At 40.1% G+C, this 19,558-nt stretch overlaps 1 protein-coding gene across 3 annotated transcripts in view; it reads right to left on the bottom strand.

Moving 5' to 3' along the window:
- RB1CC1 (RB1 inducible coiled-coil 1) overlaps positions 1 to 19,558 on the bottom strand; it is a 158,558-nt gene that overhangs the window by 116,429 nt on the left and 22,571 nt on the right. For 2 of the 3 annotated variants that reach the window (XM_074944388.1, XM_074944389.1), the window contains exons 4-5: positions 16,166 to 16,292; positions 15,638 to 15,808 (exon numbers count right to left, since the gene is read on the bottom strand). In XM_074944388.1, coding sequence (XP_074800489.1) covers positions 15,638 to 15,808; positions 16,166 to 16,292 — 298 coding nt within the window. Of the gene's footprint in view, positions 1 to 15,637; positions 15,809 to 16,165; positions 16,293 to 19,558 lie in introns of those variants that run through there. The other variant, XM_074944390.1, reaches the window with a different exon arrangement.

The raw sequence follows: 19,558 nt of genomic DNA, 5'->3' as shown, positions 1-19,558 counted from the left end.
TAGATTAGATGACCCTTGCGGTACCTTTTAACCCTATGATTCTATGAGGCCCGCGGTTTAAAAAAAGTGTATATACAAATGAGAGAAGCTTAAAAAACTAAAGCCCAGCAATGAAACAGTACCTTGACATAAACAGGCATTACTGACCATCGTGTAATCACAAAAAAACAATGGGATACTGAACATGTGGCTATAAACTATGCACAAAGAACTTGGGTTAAAGGTGTAGAAAAGCAGTGCTAGATCTAGACTAAAAGATTCCACAGAATCCACTGAAATAGAAATTCTAAGCAGAGAAGATCAAACAGTTGAATCCATATGAATACAAATTACAAATTATAAGAATACAAATATTCTAATAGGCTTATACTACTGGCCTCAAATTCAGAAAAAGGATATTTACAAAAGTAACATGCTGGAGTTGGTTCAAGTAGTAGTTACATTTGAGCCACAAAGTGACAATGATTCACATATTATTAAGCTTAATATGCTTGAGGAAAGAAAGGTACCAAAAATTAGTGCAGGGACACTGAAATGTAAATAGGAGGGTTATATTTAAAAATGTAGGAAGACTAGTTGACATAAGGCATTTAGACTTTTTAAAAGCCTTTGACAAAATGCTTCAAAAGAAACTCAATAGTCATGGTGTGAAATGCAAGGTATTGTTATGTAGCCAGGCTCTGATTCAAGACTGACCAAGAAAGAATAAATGGTCAGTTTTCATCATAGCCAGAGGATAACAGTGAGGTGCCACATGGTTCTTTCAAATGCATTTATCAATGATCTGGAAGGGGTGAACATGGAGGTGGAAAAATTTGCAGATGGCTGAAAATTTAATCCATGTTGCAGCTTATCCGAATGGGCAACAATTACAGATAAAATTCAGTGTTGACAAATGCAAAGTAATTCACATTAAAGGGAATACTTTGAACTACTCATGCACCTTACTGGATTTTAAATTAACTGTGCAACAAACAGAAAAGAGACCTGGGCATCACTGTAGTTAACTCAGTGAAGACCTCTGCTCAATGTATGGCAGTGGTCAAACGCAGTCAATGTTAGGACACAAAGAATGAAATGGAAAACATCAAAAATATGTCAAATCTATGGTATACCCTCATCTACTATGGGGTATTCCGTTCTGGGCATGCCATCTCAAAAAGGATATAGCAGAAGAGAGAAGGTTCAGAGATGGGGAATATGAAAGATTAGGGGCATGGAGAGACACTCGTATCAAGAGAGACTGGAAGTATGTACCATAGAGAAGAGATGAACAAGAAGGGCCATGATGGAGATATACAAAATGATGACTGGTGCCAAAAAAGGAAAACTGGAAACTTCTATTCATTTGATCTCATAATACAAAAAAACAAGGAGACATTCAATGAAATACAAATATGGAAAATGCAAAACGGATAAAGCAAAACTTTTTCCTAGAACATATGAGTATATTAGGGAACTGACTGCCACAATATCAATGAGGCTAAAAGCTTAGGAGGAGTCAAAATTTTGACATTTATAAAGGATAAGAAGGAGTACCCAGAATTAATAGTAAATACTTAAAAATTAGACCAGTTTTAGAAGGGACATAAAACTCTCATTACTCAGGACAACAGACCACCTCTATTGGCATTTAGGATAAAACTTCTCTAGTTTTCCCAAAACTAACTGCAGGGTTTTCTTGCACCTCTCTTGGTAGCATCTGGTTCTGACCACTGTTGGTGACTGGACACCAAATCAGAAATTAGTTTGATCCAGTATGGCAGTTCCTATGTTCCTGTGATAGTGGTAATACCATATCCCTTATAGAAACATATTACCTTGCTCTTCCAGATGTTTCTGTCCTCCTGGCACAGACTAAGAAGGTTCTATGCTAAATTGGTGATCAAGCAGCCACACTTGAAAAACAGACCCTGTTAGTTGCATGGTACTGCTCTCCAGGTGAAGTCTTCCTGTTTATTTGCTTAATCTGTTTATATCTCATTCTGATTTTGATAGGACAAGGGTAGGAGACAGCTCAGTAAACAGGTTTAAGTGAAGCAGAATGAGAATTGGATGGGAAAAGGGAAAGGAAATGCTAGGAATCCTCCATATCAAAATCTCAAATACAAATTCGTAGCATTGTGGAATAGCAAGGGGTTGGACACCAGGTAATTTTTAAAGTAACATTACCAAAAGAAAACAAACAATTATTGAAATTGATAATTGGGAGAGAGTTAATCAGGTGGAATTATTAATTGCTTCTCACAAAGTTAGTTCAGGAAAACCAAATCAAAATACTGAATTACTGATTATGGTTATTAATGAAAATGCACTCATGAGGTAATCCACATAAAATTTACCAAGGACTCTTTTTCCTATACATTAATGTATGCCCATAAAATAAACAACTGAATTTGACTTTGAAATAAACAAAATGTTTAAGTAATTAAAAATGACAAAAGGAACTAACAATTAAACCAATAAGAATTATGCAAATGAGTTAAGTATATTAAAAAAAGGTACATAAAATGAGTGATGCAATGTAGCAATATTTTAAAGGTACATCTTAACTAAACATGAAATTCTAAAATACAAAGCAAGGCTGGTTAACTATATTGACTTGACTAGTACCATAAATTTGAGTGTAAAATTCAAAAAGCTATGTGCATCAAGCACAATGATTTCACTTAATTCCTTAGGACACTAACAGCATCAACAGGTTGTTTACCCTAATTAAGATTAATGAGTAGCTAAGCATTATTAACATAATTCAACAGCTAAACTTAAAGAAACAGTATCACACAACCAAGTATAACATCAGTTTAACTAATTTACAACAACAACTAGAATTTAACTTGACATCAAAACTTTTAAACTAACGAATGAATTTGGATGAAACTAGATAGGTCATATATGACAATGTAACTGAAAGCAGCTTCAACTTAAAAGCTAGCAAAACCATTATTACGTCTCTTACTTCTGTCTTAAGGAAAAAGTATTCTGAGGGCTCAACATGATTTTTAGGACAAATCCACAGGCATATGACAACTACAGCTCCAAAATAAGCAGTATTCAGAGGACACACTCTTAGCTGAAGTGTGTTACATGACAACATGGAAAGCAAAGATATAATGACCACATACAGTGTGACTGTTAAACTAGCTTTGGGTTTGGTGGAGTTACACAATTTTATAACCGTGAGAGTTCAGAAAGTAATTTGATTAGCCAATTTGATAAAACTGAAGTTGAACCAACCAGGCTTGGGGAACAGTCTTTAGAGAATCGATAGGCAAACAGCGTATGGCAGGGAGATACTGGTGTTTGAGTTAATTAGCAAAAGAAAGAGCTCTCTGAGGGTACATCTACACTGCAAAAAAAAAAAAAAAAAAAAAAAAAAAAAAAAAAAAAAAAAAAAACCCACACACACACACACACACACACAGAAACAAAACACACACACACCACAGCAGCAAGTCTCAGGAGGTCAGGTCAATTGACCTGGGCCCATGCTACAGGGCTAAAACCAGCAGTCAGAGCCTGGCTCCAGCTCAAGCAGCAATGTCTACAGAGCTATTTTTAGCCCAGTAGCGTGAGCCTTGCAAGCCCAAGTTAGTTGACCTGAGCTCTGAGACTTGCTGCCATAAGGCTTTTTTTATTTATTTTTGTAGTGTAGATGTAACCTGAGAGAGTACTGAAGGTAATGACATCTACCAACGGGTAAGCCCTGTAACAGAAACAGAAATATCAAGAAGTATATTGCTTTTGGTATTTGAAATAGACAAAAGGTAAAACAGTAACTATTTAGGTTACCACAAGAAGTATGGAGATAAGGCTAGTTTGGCATGCACAGTATTAACACATTATGTAACTCTAGTCAGAAACACACAACACAGTTAAAGTTAGTGTAAAAATATTCTAAAGTTTATAACACTCAAATAAGGGCAGAAGGGAGATTTTGAAATTACTCACTCACAGTGTAATGTTACAAGACAAAGGGATCTGAGGATGCTTCTCTCATGGGAAGGTAATTCTCACACATACAAAGACATCACAGTTGTGAGGGGTAAATGTGTAGGATATGGGGAAGAAAACAGGGTTTGTTTATATCAAAGTAATTTAAATCAGCTATTTCAGTCATGATTTAAATCAGCAAGTAGGAAACCTTGATTTAAATAATTGATTTTAACTGTATTTTGTGTTTGTAAATTTTAGATTTTTTTCCTAAATAAAGTTCAATTCTCATGGTTGGTAACCATTAAAACATGTTGATTTGCATATAGCCTTTACACTAAATTTGGTGCTTCTTTTTCCTAACTAGGAGGATACACTATAGCGATACACATTTATTTAAGCAGTTATATAGCTTAACCTACATGTAATCAGCATCTTAATTTTTTACATTTTTTAGTTTAGAAAATGCCAAAAGAGGATCTCTTATTTACTAGCTTATTTTTTACTTTTGATTTTTGTCAAGCTCTGTATAGACGGAAATTCAATTTAAATTAAAAATGCACAAAGACAGCATTTAAATTTTCTTTTTAATTAGGGAAAATTTCCTTAAATGTGCTGGAGACATAAGAAAAACACATTTATCAAAACATTTTGCATTTAAAACTGATTAAACAAAAATATTTCTGTAATCAGTGAATTGAACTGATTATTTCTGGTCACCATGCCTTCAAGATTTTAGAACTAAATGGATCTCACCTTGTTCACCTAGTTTTCATTCATAGATTTGAAGGCGGCTGGGGGGGAACAAACAAGCTTTCTTCGTTTTTCAGTTCCCAATGGGTTTCTGCATTTTGAATGACCTAGTCATTGAAATGAACTAGTTGAATAAACTGAAATTAAGAAAATATTCTCTCTGCACTTGCAGAAGAGGCTATTGCTGTAAAAAAATGATTCAGCACTTAAACTCTTGCTCCAGATGCTTAGCCAATGACACCCAGCAGTTCAGTGGTTTGATTTTCCTTAAAAATTAGCAACAAGTATGTACTGCTGTTTATCTGGTATTTAATTTAAATGATTTTAACAGATAACTAGTTTAGGCCTTAACATAAGTTGTCAATTTAAAATTAAGTTTGAAATAGATTAAATTTAAATTTAAAAATTCAATTTAAACAAAAAAATCTGATTTTTTTTTTAAAAAATCATTGATTTTTATACACCCTTGCAGAACAGAACAGTGATTTAAGAAAGTTGCTAGTTTTCGGTAGCCTTTGAAGTTAGGAACTGAGTTTAAACAAGACAACAAAGTTTAAACATCAAATACTGAATTTTCACAGAGATCTAACATACAGTACAGTTCCAGATTTTTAAATGTAGTTATGATCTCAAGACTAGTTTTTTAAGCAACAGCAAAAAGTTTTAGTAATCTGGTAACTGTTAGATCACCCCGAAGATACAAAAATGCAAATATTATTTCCTTCTCATTACAGTGTTCTGTAGAGGAAGACCAAATTTTAGGCACAAGTACTTAGTTACAAGACATTAGGTTTAAATCATGTAACTCAGTCCACTTGTGATTCTTAGGAAAATATTTCAAATATTAAGGTTGCTAAAGGCTTTATTTCTTTCTTGGTATTTAGTTTGAATCAGGATATCTTAAGTTTATTAATTTGGAATTTCAATTCAAGGATCCAGAACAATGGTCTGGATTTATAGAACAAGATTCTGAACTACAAGGGATTTAGAAAGGCAGTATTTTTGCTCTTCAAGGACAAATTCTGGCTTCCCTCAAAGCACAGAAATTCCCTGGAATCTTAAATTCTGACTTTTAAATATTCCTATGCTTTAGAGCAAAGTGGGATTGATCCCACCCTTCAGTTGTCCAGGAAGTCTTCTGGTGTGGAGGTAAGTTCTTCTTGGCATCTTTGATCTTCATGAAGGGACTATCTTTCTTGAGGCTGCTTATATTTGGGGACTTTGGACCTTTACGCTTTCAAAACCCAGGTTAATGTCCATAAAGGACTTCTAGTTAAAGAAACCCTCTCTTGGGAGAGGAAAGTCACTTAACACTTCTTACATGAATAGGAGGGCTCTTCTTGGGTCAAGATCAGGATGCCTCAGCATTTGGAACCTCAGGACCTGCACTGGATCTCTCAGGTGAAGAGAATTGCCTCTCAGAGGGGAGAGAGCAGTGAACTGACATTCTGTAACACTTTTCATACTGTTATTCTTCCCATTGTATTGCGGGGCTTGGTCTACCCCTAAAGTATGTGTTTGGCATTTTCCCACTGGCCTTTTTCAATTTTGGCGAGGTATTTCCTTTTATTTACACTTGGTAGAATTCTATATATATATATAAATAAAATATAAATAAATCTTAGGCAGATAATATCAGTGTTTAATTTTAAGCATTTTTCTATTTTTATCTGTTTACATTTTCACATTTTCAGGAAGTTATTCAAATCAGACACGGGTGGAGTCAGACAGTTATGTAAGGACAGAAGATTTTGAGATTCAAGAAGTTAAAGCTTCATAACTTTAGCTTAACACACAAAATTGTATATCATTATCATGTCAAAAATAAATATCCTTAAACTCTAGTAAGTTTGGAGGCAGCATTTCTTTTACTTTGCCTCTATGTAAATTTTGATCATCATGAATAGTAGTATGTTTTCAGGTTTCAGAGTGGTAGCCGTGATAGTCTGTATCAACAAAAACAACAAGGAGTCCTTGTGGCATCTTAGAGACTAACAAATTTATTTGGCATAAGCTTTTGTGGGCTAGAACCCACTTCATCAGATGCATGGAGTGGAATATACAGGAACGGGTATAAATACATGAAAGGATGGGAGTTGCCTTACCAAGTGTGAGGTCAGTCTAACGAGACAATTCACTTAACTGCAGGATACCAAGGGAGGAAAAATAATTTTTAAGTGGTAATGACAGTGGTCCATTTCAGACAATTGACAAGAAGGTGTGAGTAACAGTAGGGGGAAATTAGTATGGGGGAAATTAGGTTTAGGTTTTGTAATGACCCAACCCCTCCCAGGCTTTATTCAGGCCTAATCTGATGGTGTCCAGTTTGTAAATTAATTCCAGTTCTGCAGTTTCACGTTGGAGTCTGTTTTTGAAGTGTTATTTTGTTGAAGAATTGCCACTTTTAGGTCTGTTATTGAGTGACCAGAGAGACTGAAGTGCTCTCCTACTGGTTTTTGAATGTTATGATTCCTGATGTCAGATTTGTGTCCATTTATTCTTTTGCGTAGAGACTGTCCAGTTTGGCCAATGTACATGGCAGAGGGACATTGCTGCCACATGATGGCATATATCACATTGGTAGATTTGCAAGTGAACAAGCCCCTGATGGTGTGGCTGATGTGGTTAGGTCCTTGGTGGTGTCCCTTGAACAGATATGTGGACAGAGTTGGCATCGAGGTTTGTTGCAGGGTTTGGTTCCTGTGTTGGTGTTCCTGTGTGATGTGTAGTTGCTGGTAAGCATTTACTTCAGGTTGGGGGGCTGTCTGTAAGCGACGACTGGCCTACCTCCCAAGGTCTGCGAGAGTGAGGGATCATCCTTCAGGATAGGTTGTAGATCCTTGATGATGCACTAGAAAGGTTTTAGTTTGGGGACTGTAGGTGACAGCTAGTGGCGTTCTGTTACTTTCTTTGTTGGGCCTGTCTTGTAGTAGGTGACTTTTGGGTACCCTTCTGGCTCTGTCAATCTGTTTCTGCACTTCACCAGGTGGGTACTGTAGTTTTAAAAACGCTTGATAGAGATTCTGTAGGTGTTAGTCTCTGTCTGAGGGATCGGAGAAAATGTGGTTGTATCTTAGAGCTTGGCTGTAGACAATGGATCGTGTGATGTGGTCTGGATGAAAGCTGGAAGCACGTAGGTAAGTATAGCGGTCAGTAGGTTTCTGATATAGGGTGGTGTTTATGTGACCATCGCCTATTAGCACTGTAGTGTCTAGGAAGTAGACCTCTTGTGTGGACTGGTCCAGGCTGAGGTTGATGGTAGGGACCGCAGCTTCCCGCAGCCCCCATTGGCCTGGAGCAGCAAACTGCGACCAGTGGGAGCCGCAATTGGCCGAACCTGCGGACACGGCAGATAAACAAACCGGCCCGGCCCGCCAGGGGGCTTACCCTGGAGAGCCACGCGCCAAAGGTTGCTGATCCCTGCCATATAGTTATCCTATGTTAATGCATGCCTTTACTGTTTTTCTCATCCTCCTACTGTTTATCGTACCCTAATGTTATGTTTCGTCAAATTATGTATTGTGTGTTCTAGAGCAGGCATTATCCTATTCTGTTTGTACAATGGGCTCAAAGATAGAGGCTCATAGGTGATGCTGAAATCGAAGTAATAAATATCAGCCCCCTAGTTTAAACTGTTCCTTGAAACCACTGTTTATCATTGGTAACAGGAGATAATGTTTTCAGACATATACTATAAATCATATTGCATTTGGAAAACGGCATGTCATATGAAATATGACCTGCAAACTATTACAGACACAGCATGGGAACATGATTTCCACATTCCCCAAATAATTAGTATGGGGAAAATACTTAAGCAAATATTGGATCCTGGGTGTGGAATGCAGCAGCAGTCACAACTCTCCCACCACTGCAATATCAGGGGATTGTACAGTGACTAGTAACATTTCCACCCTCCCACCGCCCCGCATTTGTTCTGAATTCCTCTTCATATTGCTTCAAAACAGACACCATGAAAAACTACTCTGTAGAGTACAAGGTTACAGAATCCTTCTTCACAATCTCTTGAGAGTTGTACTATCATGCAACAGAGCCACCATGGTTTTATTATACTTATGATCTTCCAATCACAGGAGGGGATTATAGAGATTTCCCAAGAGACAGATCTTGCTGACGTGTTTCATAAGCTGTCTAATAAACAAGCCTATAATATCCAAAGACAAACTGTAGGACAAAATTAACTGTGGAGAAGGAGTATGACAGTTTATTCATTTCTCCCTTAATAATAATACCACCTAGCTCTTATATAGTGCTTTTCATCCCTAGATCTCAAAGCAGTTTACAAAGGAGGTATTATCTTCATATTACACATGGGGAAACTGAGGCACTGGGCAGTGAAATGACTTGCCCTAGGTTACCCACAAGGCTAGTGGCAGAGCTGGAAATACAAGACCTAGATTTTAAGGCCCAGAACAGTGTTCTCTTTAAATGCTAATCTTTTTTTTATCTGGAATAATTTGAAGAAGAATTCGTTGCATTTTATGGATATGCTTCTTTTGCAAAGCAAAGCAGCAACATGGCATCAGATAAGTAACCACACCATTTTACCCCTTTATTGCTTACTAGCAGAAGACTGCCACAAAAAGGCACACCACACACAGCATATGCTCATCCTTCTGGGATCCTTAGTATAGGTGATCAAGACCCATAAGAGGCATTCTGAAATATGTGATTTCCTACAAGATAGTTACTGGTGGCAAGTATTCTAACACTTCTGAATAGGATCTACATTATGTGTTTATGGATAAAAATAAGAGATTCCAGTAAATAAAAAACTGCACACATTGTCACAGGTCATTAGTATCTCCTTCAGATTAAAGAAAAATTAATCTGACTGATTTGTATTAAAATTATAATCACATGTATTTTCTATACTCAACCCAGCAGACACTCGCAATGTAAGGCTCTGTCCAGAAGAAATAGAGCCTTAAGCACACACACTAACTATGTAGTTTGGTCCATTATCACAGCTAAAAACAGAAACCACAGCTCCAGACTGGAACTGAAAGAACTGCTTATAGAAGGGAGGAATCTTGGAGGAAGAGGAATGGGCAGCTCAGCTCTCCACCTGCTACTCCATATCCTGGGTCCAGGTCCCTCCTGTGTGAGGCAAGGGCATGCAGACATCGTAATTATTACAGTCCTTGACCTGTATTACCCCTCTTACACAGTGCCAATCAAAAGTGGGGGAGAAAGTTGTATGGATGTCAGTCTGATTGTCTCCATAAATATTCAAATATCTTATATAGCCCTTATCATATTACTTGAGCACTTTACAATTCACAAATTTATCCTCACAACAACCCCGTGAGGTACAGAAGTATTATCTACTTTCTTATAGATGCGGGAACTGAGGTACAAGGTAGATTAAGTGACTTGCCCACAGTCACACTGGAAATTTGTGGCTGACCCAGGAATCCTCATTAATCCCAGGGTGTGGAGCACAGGTGCAACCATTCCATAACCTTCCCCACAGGGATACTGGGGTACACATTTTAATAGTCACATCCCCACTTTTCTCCACCCTTTTTTTTCCAAATCCCCTCCATGCTGCTTCAAAGAACCATCATTGTCCTAGTCTAGTGCCCTATCCAGTAAACTAGGGTTTCTGGGTCACTAAAATGAATCAAAGGGTTACGGGGCTGACTGATGTCATCTCCCTGCTCTGGGTATTGAGACCTGATGCATAGGGTCACAGCACCATTGAGGTTTGGCTCAGCTGACCGTCCATCATGATGCAGGGGTGGGGAGGGAGGAGACGGTAGCCGCTCGGTAGATCTGGGTGAATGGCCCTGTGTGACTATATGCACCAGGTTGCAACACCATACACACATATTTGGCCCCGTCCGTCCCCCTGGGCCAAATATTTGTACATGGTGCTTGGGCTAGGCCACACCTGAGCAATGCTGAGACCCCAGAGTTTGCAATGCACAGAGTAGGGAGCCAACCCCAACCAGACACACAGGATATAAGAGGTGAGGGAGAGGTTGGTGTCATATTCTCCAATAAGTAACCCCCACAGCCAGATGACACCTGCCTTCCATACCCTGCCCTGCCCACTCAGACCTCCAAGGTTCCCTAGCCCACGGCCATGAACTCCCCCCACATCCCAACCACCCAAAAATCTTTCCCTACTGCACCCCAAATCCCACCTTATCCTGCCCCACATGGGCCATGAATGGGGTCTGTGTTTGGAAGGTGGGGTGAAGACTATCAGCATGCCACCCCTCCTCGGACCCTTCTGCCCCACAAGTCCTTTCCCAAAACCTCCAAACTCTCAAATCCTACTGCATTACAACCCAAGACCCCCAAATCCCACCCCTCACACTCAGGCCCCCATGGACTGTGTGGGGAGCTGTATGGGTTTTTTGGTGGTGTGTCAGCTCACCTCCGCCAGTTGCCAGTGGGGCATTCCATAGCTATTCATCTCTGTTCAGAGCATCTGTAATCTTAGTTCTGAGTCCTTCGCATCCCAATGGGCCACTGGAGGGCGGGGGGGAATTGGGTCAGGGGGGTCTCTGGGTCTCAACAACCTACCAAGGTTTACAATGGGGGGGTTCGGCTTATAAAAGGTTGGCGTAACACAGCATTAAACCACCTTCCCCCACAGGGAGATGGGAAATCTCTCCAAAGTTAGGGTGAGAAAGTAATGTGCATGTGGGGGCAAGAACACTTTATTCTCTTCTCCACCCCCAGAATGTTAAAGATAAGTTTGATCCCATTAGACCAAAGATTTGTCCATGTCCTCTCTCTAAGGACATACGGAAGTCAGGTTATTAAAGCCAATTTAAAAAGTTCTTCCTTGGTTAACAAATTAGCAGGCAAGGGAAGAAACTGCCCTCCACACTGGGGAGTGCATCAAGCCCAGCACATTGCCAACAATTCCTATTAATACTTGTGGTGGGGCGGCTACCCCACACAGGGAGAAGAGGTTAAAAGCAGCACCAGGGAGGCTGCTCAGAACCCACTAATCAGGAAAGGGCTTATTGAGCCCACTAATAGGAGGAAGCCATGCTGGAGCCGCAGATCAGTGCCGGCAAGGGCCATATATAAAAGGGCTGCTCAGCAGAGAAGAAGGGACTCTCTCCCTGTAGGGCAAGGGAGGAGGACTGGCTGCCTGAAGACGTGCCATAGATAGAGGAGTGCTGGGCAGGGGCAGCAGAGTGCAAGGGTGAACTCCTGGCTGATGCCTTGCTACAAGGGCTGAGCGGGTACAAGAGCTACCGGGGAAGTGGCCCAGGGAAAACAGGCAGCAGGTTGGAGGAGGGCAGTAGCTGGCTGCCAACTATAGGGTCCCTGGGTTGGAACCCAGAGTAGCGTGAGTGCCTGCCCCCCGCCTTCTGCGCCCCACTTGCCAATGAGGTGAGTGGTCAGTATCTAGACTGCAGAGTGCCCCTGAGGAGAGGGGCTGGACCTGGGATTGCAGTAGGCCGCTGAGGCTAGTGGCGGGTCTAGGGACTGCCGGTCCCCTGGCAGGGGGGAGATACAGGAGTGGGGGCACAGTCGGAGGACCGTGCCCAGAAGATGACGCTGCAGTCCAGGGAGTGACGCCAGGCCAAAGAATGGAGACAGCAGAGCTGGCAGTCATGGCAAGCCAGACACCACCAGCTGAAGGCAGACTGGCAGGGCCGAGAGCTAATTCCCACGACAGCCAGCAGGAGGCGCCGAAATGCTGAGTCCCGCCCCGTCTCAATACTGTTGTGTCATATTTTGCACTTTTATTTCAAAAACAGTTGACAAATTTTATTTTGAAGTGCACCAGACACATCAGTCACCAGAACTGAGAGAACATTTTAGTCCCAAGACAGATAGCCTATTAAAATACTATTGAAAGGAAGGATTTCTATTTCCATTATGAATCAAGTTGGACCTGCCTATTACATGTGGTACAAAACATCTTCCCATGTTTGGAGACATCAACAGTTACCTGTGTACAATGAAGATGATTAACATTTTTATCATTTAGCTCACTTCTCTATTGCCTTCATTTTCTTCATTAACCTCTATTAGTATGAAGAGAAGCAATCAGTCCAGATATTGAATGCAGTGTTCCACATTCCTGAACCTGGTCTACATGGTTGTCAATTCCATGTACTTCATCTATAGATGCCTTTATTGTAGGAAACATTCATTTCCTATCTGTACAAATACACTAATTTAGAGAGATTCAAATGGAACTCAGAGTGTTTTACTATCTAAGTGGAAAACTAGCACTCAAGGACAAGTAAGTGAAAAACCAAGATCTACACAAACTTTTGGGACATGAATCTTATTTTTGTAACCCCTCCAAAACTTAGACAGGAGATTGGAAAGGTACAATTTTTAAAACTGTATCCACCAAGATTCTATTTGGTTTAATAATATTTGAAAAACAACTGGTAAGTTTTCCTGTCCTCAAGCTGAGATAGACTTAAGCATGTTGAAAATAAAGCAAAAGGCATTAAAGCTCAAACAACCAGAGAAAAGTTATACTGTCCATATCAGCAGCGCACAATACATTTAGCAAATATCATGAATCCACAAAAATGTTTCCTGGAAGCTCTATTACTGTGACACATGCACCTCAAAATGGCATCCTGTAACCCCCATATTAATTATACATATGTGGTTGTGCTATTTTATAATAAACATGCCATGTAAGATATCATATGAAACGTCATGATCTGCTGAAGCCCGCTGTTCTATGCAAATATGTACATCATCAATGAGTATGAAGTTATGAGATTTTGTTGTATAGTTGTTACTGAAATATGCTGTAAATTTGCTAGGGACATACAAACGGATCCACATCCAGGAGGGTGTTCAATGACCATTAATTAGCAGAGGAGTTGCAATCAAGGGATTTACAATTCAATGACAGTTGCCCAAACACCACGCAATGGGGACTGCTTAATTCTATGACTCAGTTGCACAAGACCACACCAGGAGGACTGCTCAACCTATTGATTCAGCAAAGCCCACCAGGACATGTCTGGGCAAGTGTCTTAGAATCATAGAATATCAGGGTTGGAAGGGACCTCTGGAGGTCATCTAAGTCCAACCCCCTGCTCAAAGCAGGATCAATCCCCAATTAAATCATCCCAGCCAGGGCTTTGTCAAGCCTGACCTTAAAAACCTCAAAGGAAGGAGATTCCACCACCTCCCTAGGTAACTCATTCCAGTGCTTCACCACCCTCCTAGTGAAAAAGTTTTTCCTAATATCCAACCTAAATCTCCCCCACTGCAACGTAAGACCACTACTCCTTGTTCTGTCACCTGCTACCACTGAGAACAGTCTAGATCCATCCTCTTTGGAACCCCCTTTCAGGTAGTTGAAAGCAGCTATCAAATCCCCCCTCATTCTTCTCTTCCGCAGACTAAACAATCCCAGTTCCCTCAGCCTCTCCTCATAAGTCATGTGTTTCAGTCCCCTAATCATTTTTGTTGCCCTCCGCTGGATGCTTTCCAATTTTTCCACATCCTTCTTGTAGTGTGGGGCCCAAAACTGGACACAGTACTCCAGATGAGGCCTCACCAATGTCGAATAGAAGGGAACAATCACGTCCCTTGATCTGCTCGCAATGCCCCTACTTATACAGCCCAAAATGCCACTGGCCTTCTTGGCAACAAGGGCACACTGTTGAAACATATCCAGATTCTCATCCACTGTAACCCCTAGGTCCTTTTCTGCAGAACTGCTGACTAGCCATTCGGTCCCTAGTCTGTAGTGGTGTACGGGATTCTTCTCTTCTAAGTGCAGGACTCTGCACTTGTTCTTGTTGAACCTCATCAGATTTCTTTTGGCCCAATCCTCTAATTTGTCTAGGTTCCTCTGTATCCTATCCCTACCCTCCACCTTATCTACCACTCCTCCCAGTTCAGTGTCATCTGCAAACTTGCTGAGGGTGCAGTGCACGCCATCCTCCAGATCATTAATGAAGATATTGAACAAAACCAGCCCCTAGGCACATGGACTAAGGATATAAGAAACAGTGGCATCTTGCCTTGGCCTTTCTCCTCCCCCCCACTTATGCTCGAAGCAACAAGAACACTGAGAAGACAAAAACTTCAACTGAGGAAACTGGTCCAGGCTCAAGAGACACCTGTGTATTAAGAACTGTATCATGCAGTGGGGTGAGAAAACTGCTTGCTAAATACTACCTAGTGTCATAAAGTTTAAAATGTAGATTGTGTGCTTATCTCTTATTTTCTTTGGTAACTATCTCTGACCCCTTATGCCTACCACTTATCATTTAAAATCTCTCTTTCCATAATAAATCTGTTTTATATTTTATCTAAAACAGTGTGATTTGTTTGAAGTGCTTGGAAAATCTCACCTCAGGTACAAAGGCTGGTGCATGTCCTTTCCATATTGAGGGAGAGGGGCAGACAGGGTAATAAACTTACACTGTTCAGACTTCTGGCCAGGGTGAGACAGTATAGTCTGGGGGTGCAAGGCTGGGAAGCTGGGGGGAATTGGCTGGTGCCTTTCTCTATGTGATTCGTGAGTGGCTTTGGGAGCATTCATGCAATATAGCTGAGTGTGGGGCTCCACATGCTGTTGTGCTGAGTGATAGCAGTTCCTGGAGAGGTTTGCTGCTTGTCACTAGCAAAGCATTGTGAGAGACAGACCAGGTGGAAGAGTTAAGGGGGTATAGTGGTACCCCAGTTTCAGGCTGCACCAAGGGGATGCCATCACAATTACAATTTATGTTGAGATGCTCTGAAGATTCTTCAAGCGACATCAAGATACAGAAGACCTTAGCACACTTCAATACATCCAAACATGAAACTCAGGCATCAGAAAAACTGCCAACACTTATATGATGCATTTACCGCTTTTTGAATCAACTCATATTGATGACTAGCCTGGAGTTATTATTGATGTGACACAGAGTTATTCTAATTAGTTTTAAATCCACTAAATTCTCAGGATTCAAATATAACTTACCACAGCAAGCTGTGTCCGCGAAGCTACTGTGTGAAAAACTGCAGGCATCATGAGAGATTCTTCAACTTTTAATTCCATCTCATTCTCTGCTGAAAATGTGGTTTTGGGAATAGCTGGTGGGCGTTCACATAAGATCATCTCTTTGTTGAACAGGAAAATTGGGTTTGTGTCCTATGTTAAAATTAAAATATCCTCATAAAGAACTTTGAGAAATAAAACATGCATGCAATCCAATCAACTAATTGCACTAGCATGTTTTGGAAACAGCATAACTTACGTAACTATTCATGGAAAATTACTTATATGAGTATTGCATCCAAGAGAATTATACGTAAAACCACTAATTTCCTGATATTAAAAACAAGAATGAACAAAAAAAAGGTCTCCGGGGAAAAAAAAAAAAAAAAAAAAAAAAGGACAAACCCTCACCCCCCTCCAAAAATCCCACACACCATTAGGAAGCTGTAACTCCTCTTCAACACTTTGTTTTGTAAGGGGACAAAGAGAGAGACTATAGTGTACACTTACTGTTCCAGCACTGTAACTACAGACTCTTCTGTCTGCTGCCATACACTCCCCTCCATTGACAACCAGTACCTGGTGCTGAATGGCAATCTTATACTTGGTTTGGATTGCATGTTTAAGGTCGGACACACTAAAAGGGAAAAACAGGAACTTCAGTATCAATATCTTATTTAAGCAACTGATCTTCTCTTATGCAAAATATTCCTGTCATATACAAAGCAATCTTTAACTCTAACAGCAGTAGAGTAAAAACTAATTGTGAATAAGGGCAAAATGCTTGGTTGTGTAAATACTGAAATCTGCTGTATTCTGGCTACCCAATTCATAGACTAAGAGCAAAACATGACCCATCCTCAGAGAAGTTTGTTTACAGAATGATACATCTCAGCTATTTACACAAGAAGCACATCTGCAACTGTAATGTTGGAGTCCAGGATTAACATGCATTTCTGGCAATTACAGCCGAAGTTATATTAAACTCTCTGAACATGAGCCAACTATTGACAACTACCACAGTCCAAACACTTAATATTATGTTAGGGGACATTATAAGAACAGTCATATTGGGTCAGACTAATGGTCCACCTAGCCCAGGATCCTGACACTTCCAACAGTGGCCAATATCAGATGATTCAGAAGGAATGAACAGAACAAAGCAATTATGGAGAGATCCATCCCATGTCATACACTGCCAGCTTTGGGCAGTAAGAGGCTAGGGACACCCAGAGCATGGGATTGCATCCCTATCTTGGCTAATAGCCACTGATGGAGCTATCTTCCCTGACCTTATCCAATTCTTTTTTAAACCCTGTTATAGTTTTAGCCTTCACAACATGCCCCGTCAACAAGTTCCCCAGGTTGACTGTGCACTGTGCAAAAAAGTACTTCCTATTGTTTGTTTTAAACCTGCTGCCTATTAATTTCATTGAGTGACCCCTGGTTCTTGTGTTATCTTAAGGCGTAAATAATACTTCCTTATTCACTTTCTACACACCATCCATGGTTTTGTAGATCTCTACAGTATCCCCCCGTTGTCTCTTTTCCAAGATGAAATGTCCCAGTCTTTTTAATCTCGCCTCATATGTAAGCTGTTCCATACCCTTAATCATTTTGTTGCCCTTCTATGTACTTTTTCCAATACTAACATATCTTTTTTGAGATGAACTGACCAGAATTACGTGCAGTATTCAAGATATGGGTGTACCATGGGCTTATGATATTTTCTGTCTTATTAGCTAACCCTTTCCTAGCTTTTTTGACTGCCGCTGAGCATTGAGCAGATGTTTTCAGAGAACTATTCACAATGATGACAGGATCTTTCTTGAGAGGCAGCAACTAATTTACATCACATCATTTTGTATGTATAGTTGAGATTTTTTTTTCTAATACGCATTACTTGCATTTAGAAGCATTGAATTTCATCTGCCATTTTCTTGCCCTGTCATCCAGTTTATGAAATCCCTTCGTAACTAGTGGCAATCTGCTTTAGACATTATCTTGAGTAATTTTGTATCATCTGCAAACTTTGCCACCACACTGTTTACCCCCTTTTCCAGATCATTTATGAATTTATGAAACCTGGACCAAGTACACATCCTTGAAGGACTCTGCTATTTACCTCTCTCCCTTCTGAAAACTCACCATTTATTCCTACCCTTTGTTTTCTGTCTTTTAAGCAGTCCATGAGAGGACCATCCTTCTTATCACATCTGCTTACTTTGCTGAAGAGCCTTTGATGAGAGACCTTGTCAAAAAGTCCATATACACTAAATCAACTGGATCACTCTTTCCCACATTTGTTGACCCTTTCAAAAAAGTCTACTAGATTGGTGAGGCATGATTTCCCTTCACAAAAGCCATCTTGATTTGAACACGATTTGTTGGTCCTCTACGTGTCTGATAATTCTGTTCTTTACTAGAATTTCAACAAATTTCCTGTTACTGAAATTAGGCTTACTGGCCTGCAATTGCCATAATCACCGCTGGAGCCTTTTTAAAAAAAATTGGTGTCACATTAGCTATCCTTCAGCCATCTGATTCAGAGGATGATTTAAGTGACAGGTTACATACCACAGTTAATAGTTCTGCAGTTTCATATTTGAGTTCCTTCAGAACTCTTGGGAGAATACCATCTGGTCCTGGGGACTTATTGTGTTTAATTTATCAATTTGTTCCAAAACCACCTCTATTGACTCCTCAGTTTGGGACAGTTCTTCAGCTTTGTCACCCAGAAACAATAGCTCAGGTGTGGGAATGAATCTGCTATAAAGATTGATGTAAGAATTAACTGAGGTTCTCCGCAATGACCTTATCTTCCTTTACTGCTCCGTTAGAACCTCAATTGTCCAGTGGCCCCACTGATGATTTAGCAGGCTTCCTGCTTCTGACGTATGTAAAAAAAAAAAAAAAAAAAAAATTCTCTTAGTTTTTGTGTCTCTTGCCAGTTACTCTTCAAATTCTTGTTTGGCTTGCCTGATTTTACTTTTACTCTTGACTTGCCAGAGTCTATGCTCCTTTCTATCTTCCTCAGTAGGATCTGATTTCCAATTTTAAAGAATGTCTTTTTATCTCTAACTCCCTCTTTCACTCTGTTTAGCCATGGTGGCATTTTTTGATCCTTCTCTCTGCCCCCCCCCTTTTTTTTTTTAAATTTGAGATATACATATAGCTTGAGCCTCTATAATGGTGTTTTTAAAAAAAAGTTTGCATGCAGCTTGCTGGTATGTCACTCCTGTGACTGTTCCTTTTCATTTCCATTTAACTAATCTACTCATTTTTGTGCAGTTCCCCTTTTCTGAAGTTAAATGCTACTGCGATGGGCTTCTTTGGTACCTTCCCTCCGACAAGGATGTTAAATTGCATTACATTATGGTCACTATTACCAAGCGTTCAGCTGTCATCACCTCTTGACCAGATCCTGTGTGCTACTTCGGACTAAATCAAGAACTGCATCCCCCCCTTGTGGCTTCCAGGACCAGCTGCTCAAAGAAGCAGTCATTAATGCTATCTAGAAATTTTACTTCTGCATCCCGTTCTGAAGTGACATATACCCAGTCTATATGGGGATAGTTGAAATCCCCCATTATTATCGAGTTTTCTATTTTTGATATACTCTCTAATCTCCCTGAGCATTTCATAATCACCATAGTGGTCAGATGGTCAGTAATATATTCCTACTGTTAGACTCTTATTCTTCAAGCATGGAATTTCTATCCATAAAGATTCTATGGTACAGTCTGACTGATTTAATATTACATTTGATTCTATGCTTTCTTTCACATATAGTGCCATTCTCTCACCAATACGATCTACTTGGTCATTCCTATAGATTTTGTATTCTGGTGTTATCATGTCCTACTGATTATCACAGTTCCACCAAGTTTCTGTGATGGTTAT

The sequence above is a fragment of the Natator depressus genome, chromosome 2, assembly GCF_965152275.1.
Source record: "Natator depressus isolate rNatDep1 chromosome 2, rNatDep2.hap1, whole genome shotgun sequence".
Classification (NCBI taxonomy): domain Eukaryota; kingdom Metazoa; phylum Chordata; order Testudines; family Cheloniidae; genus Natator; species Natator depressus.
This window is presented reverse-complemented; position numbering and strand designations above follow the sequence as displayed.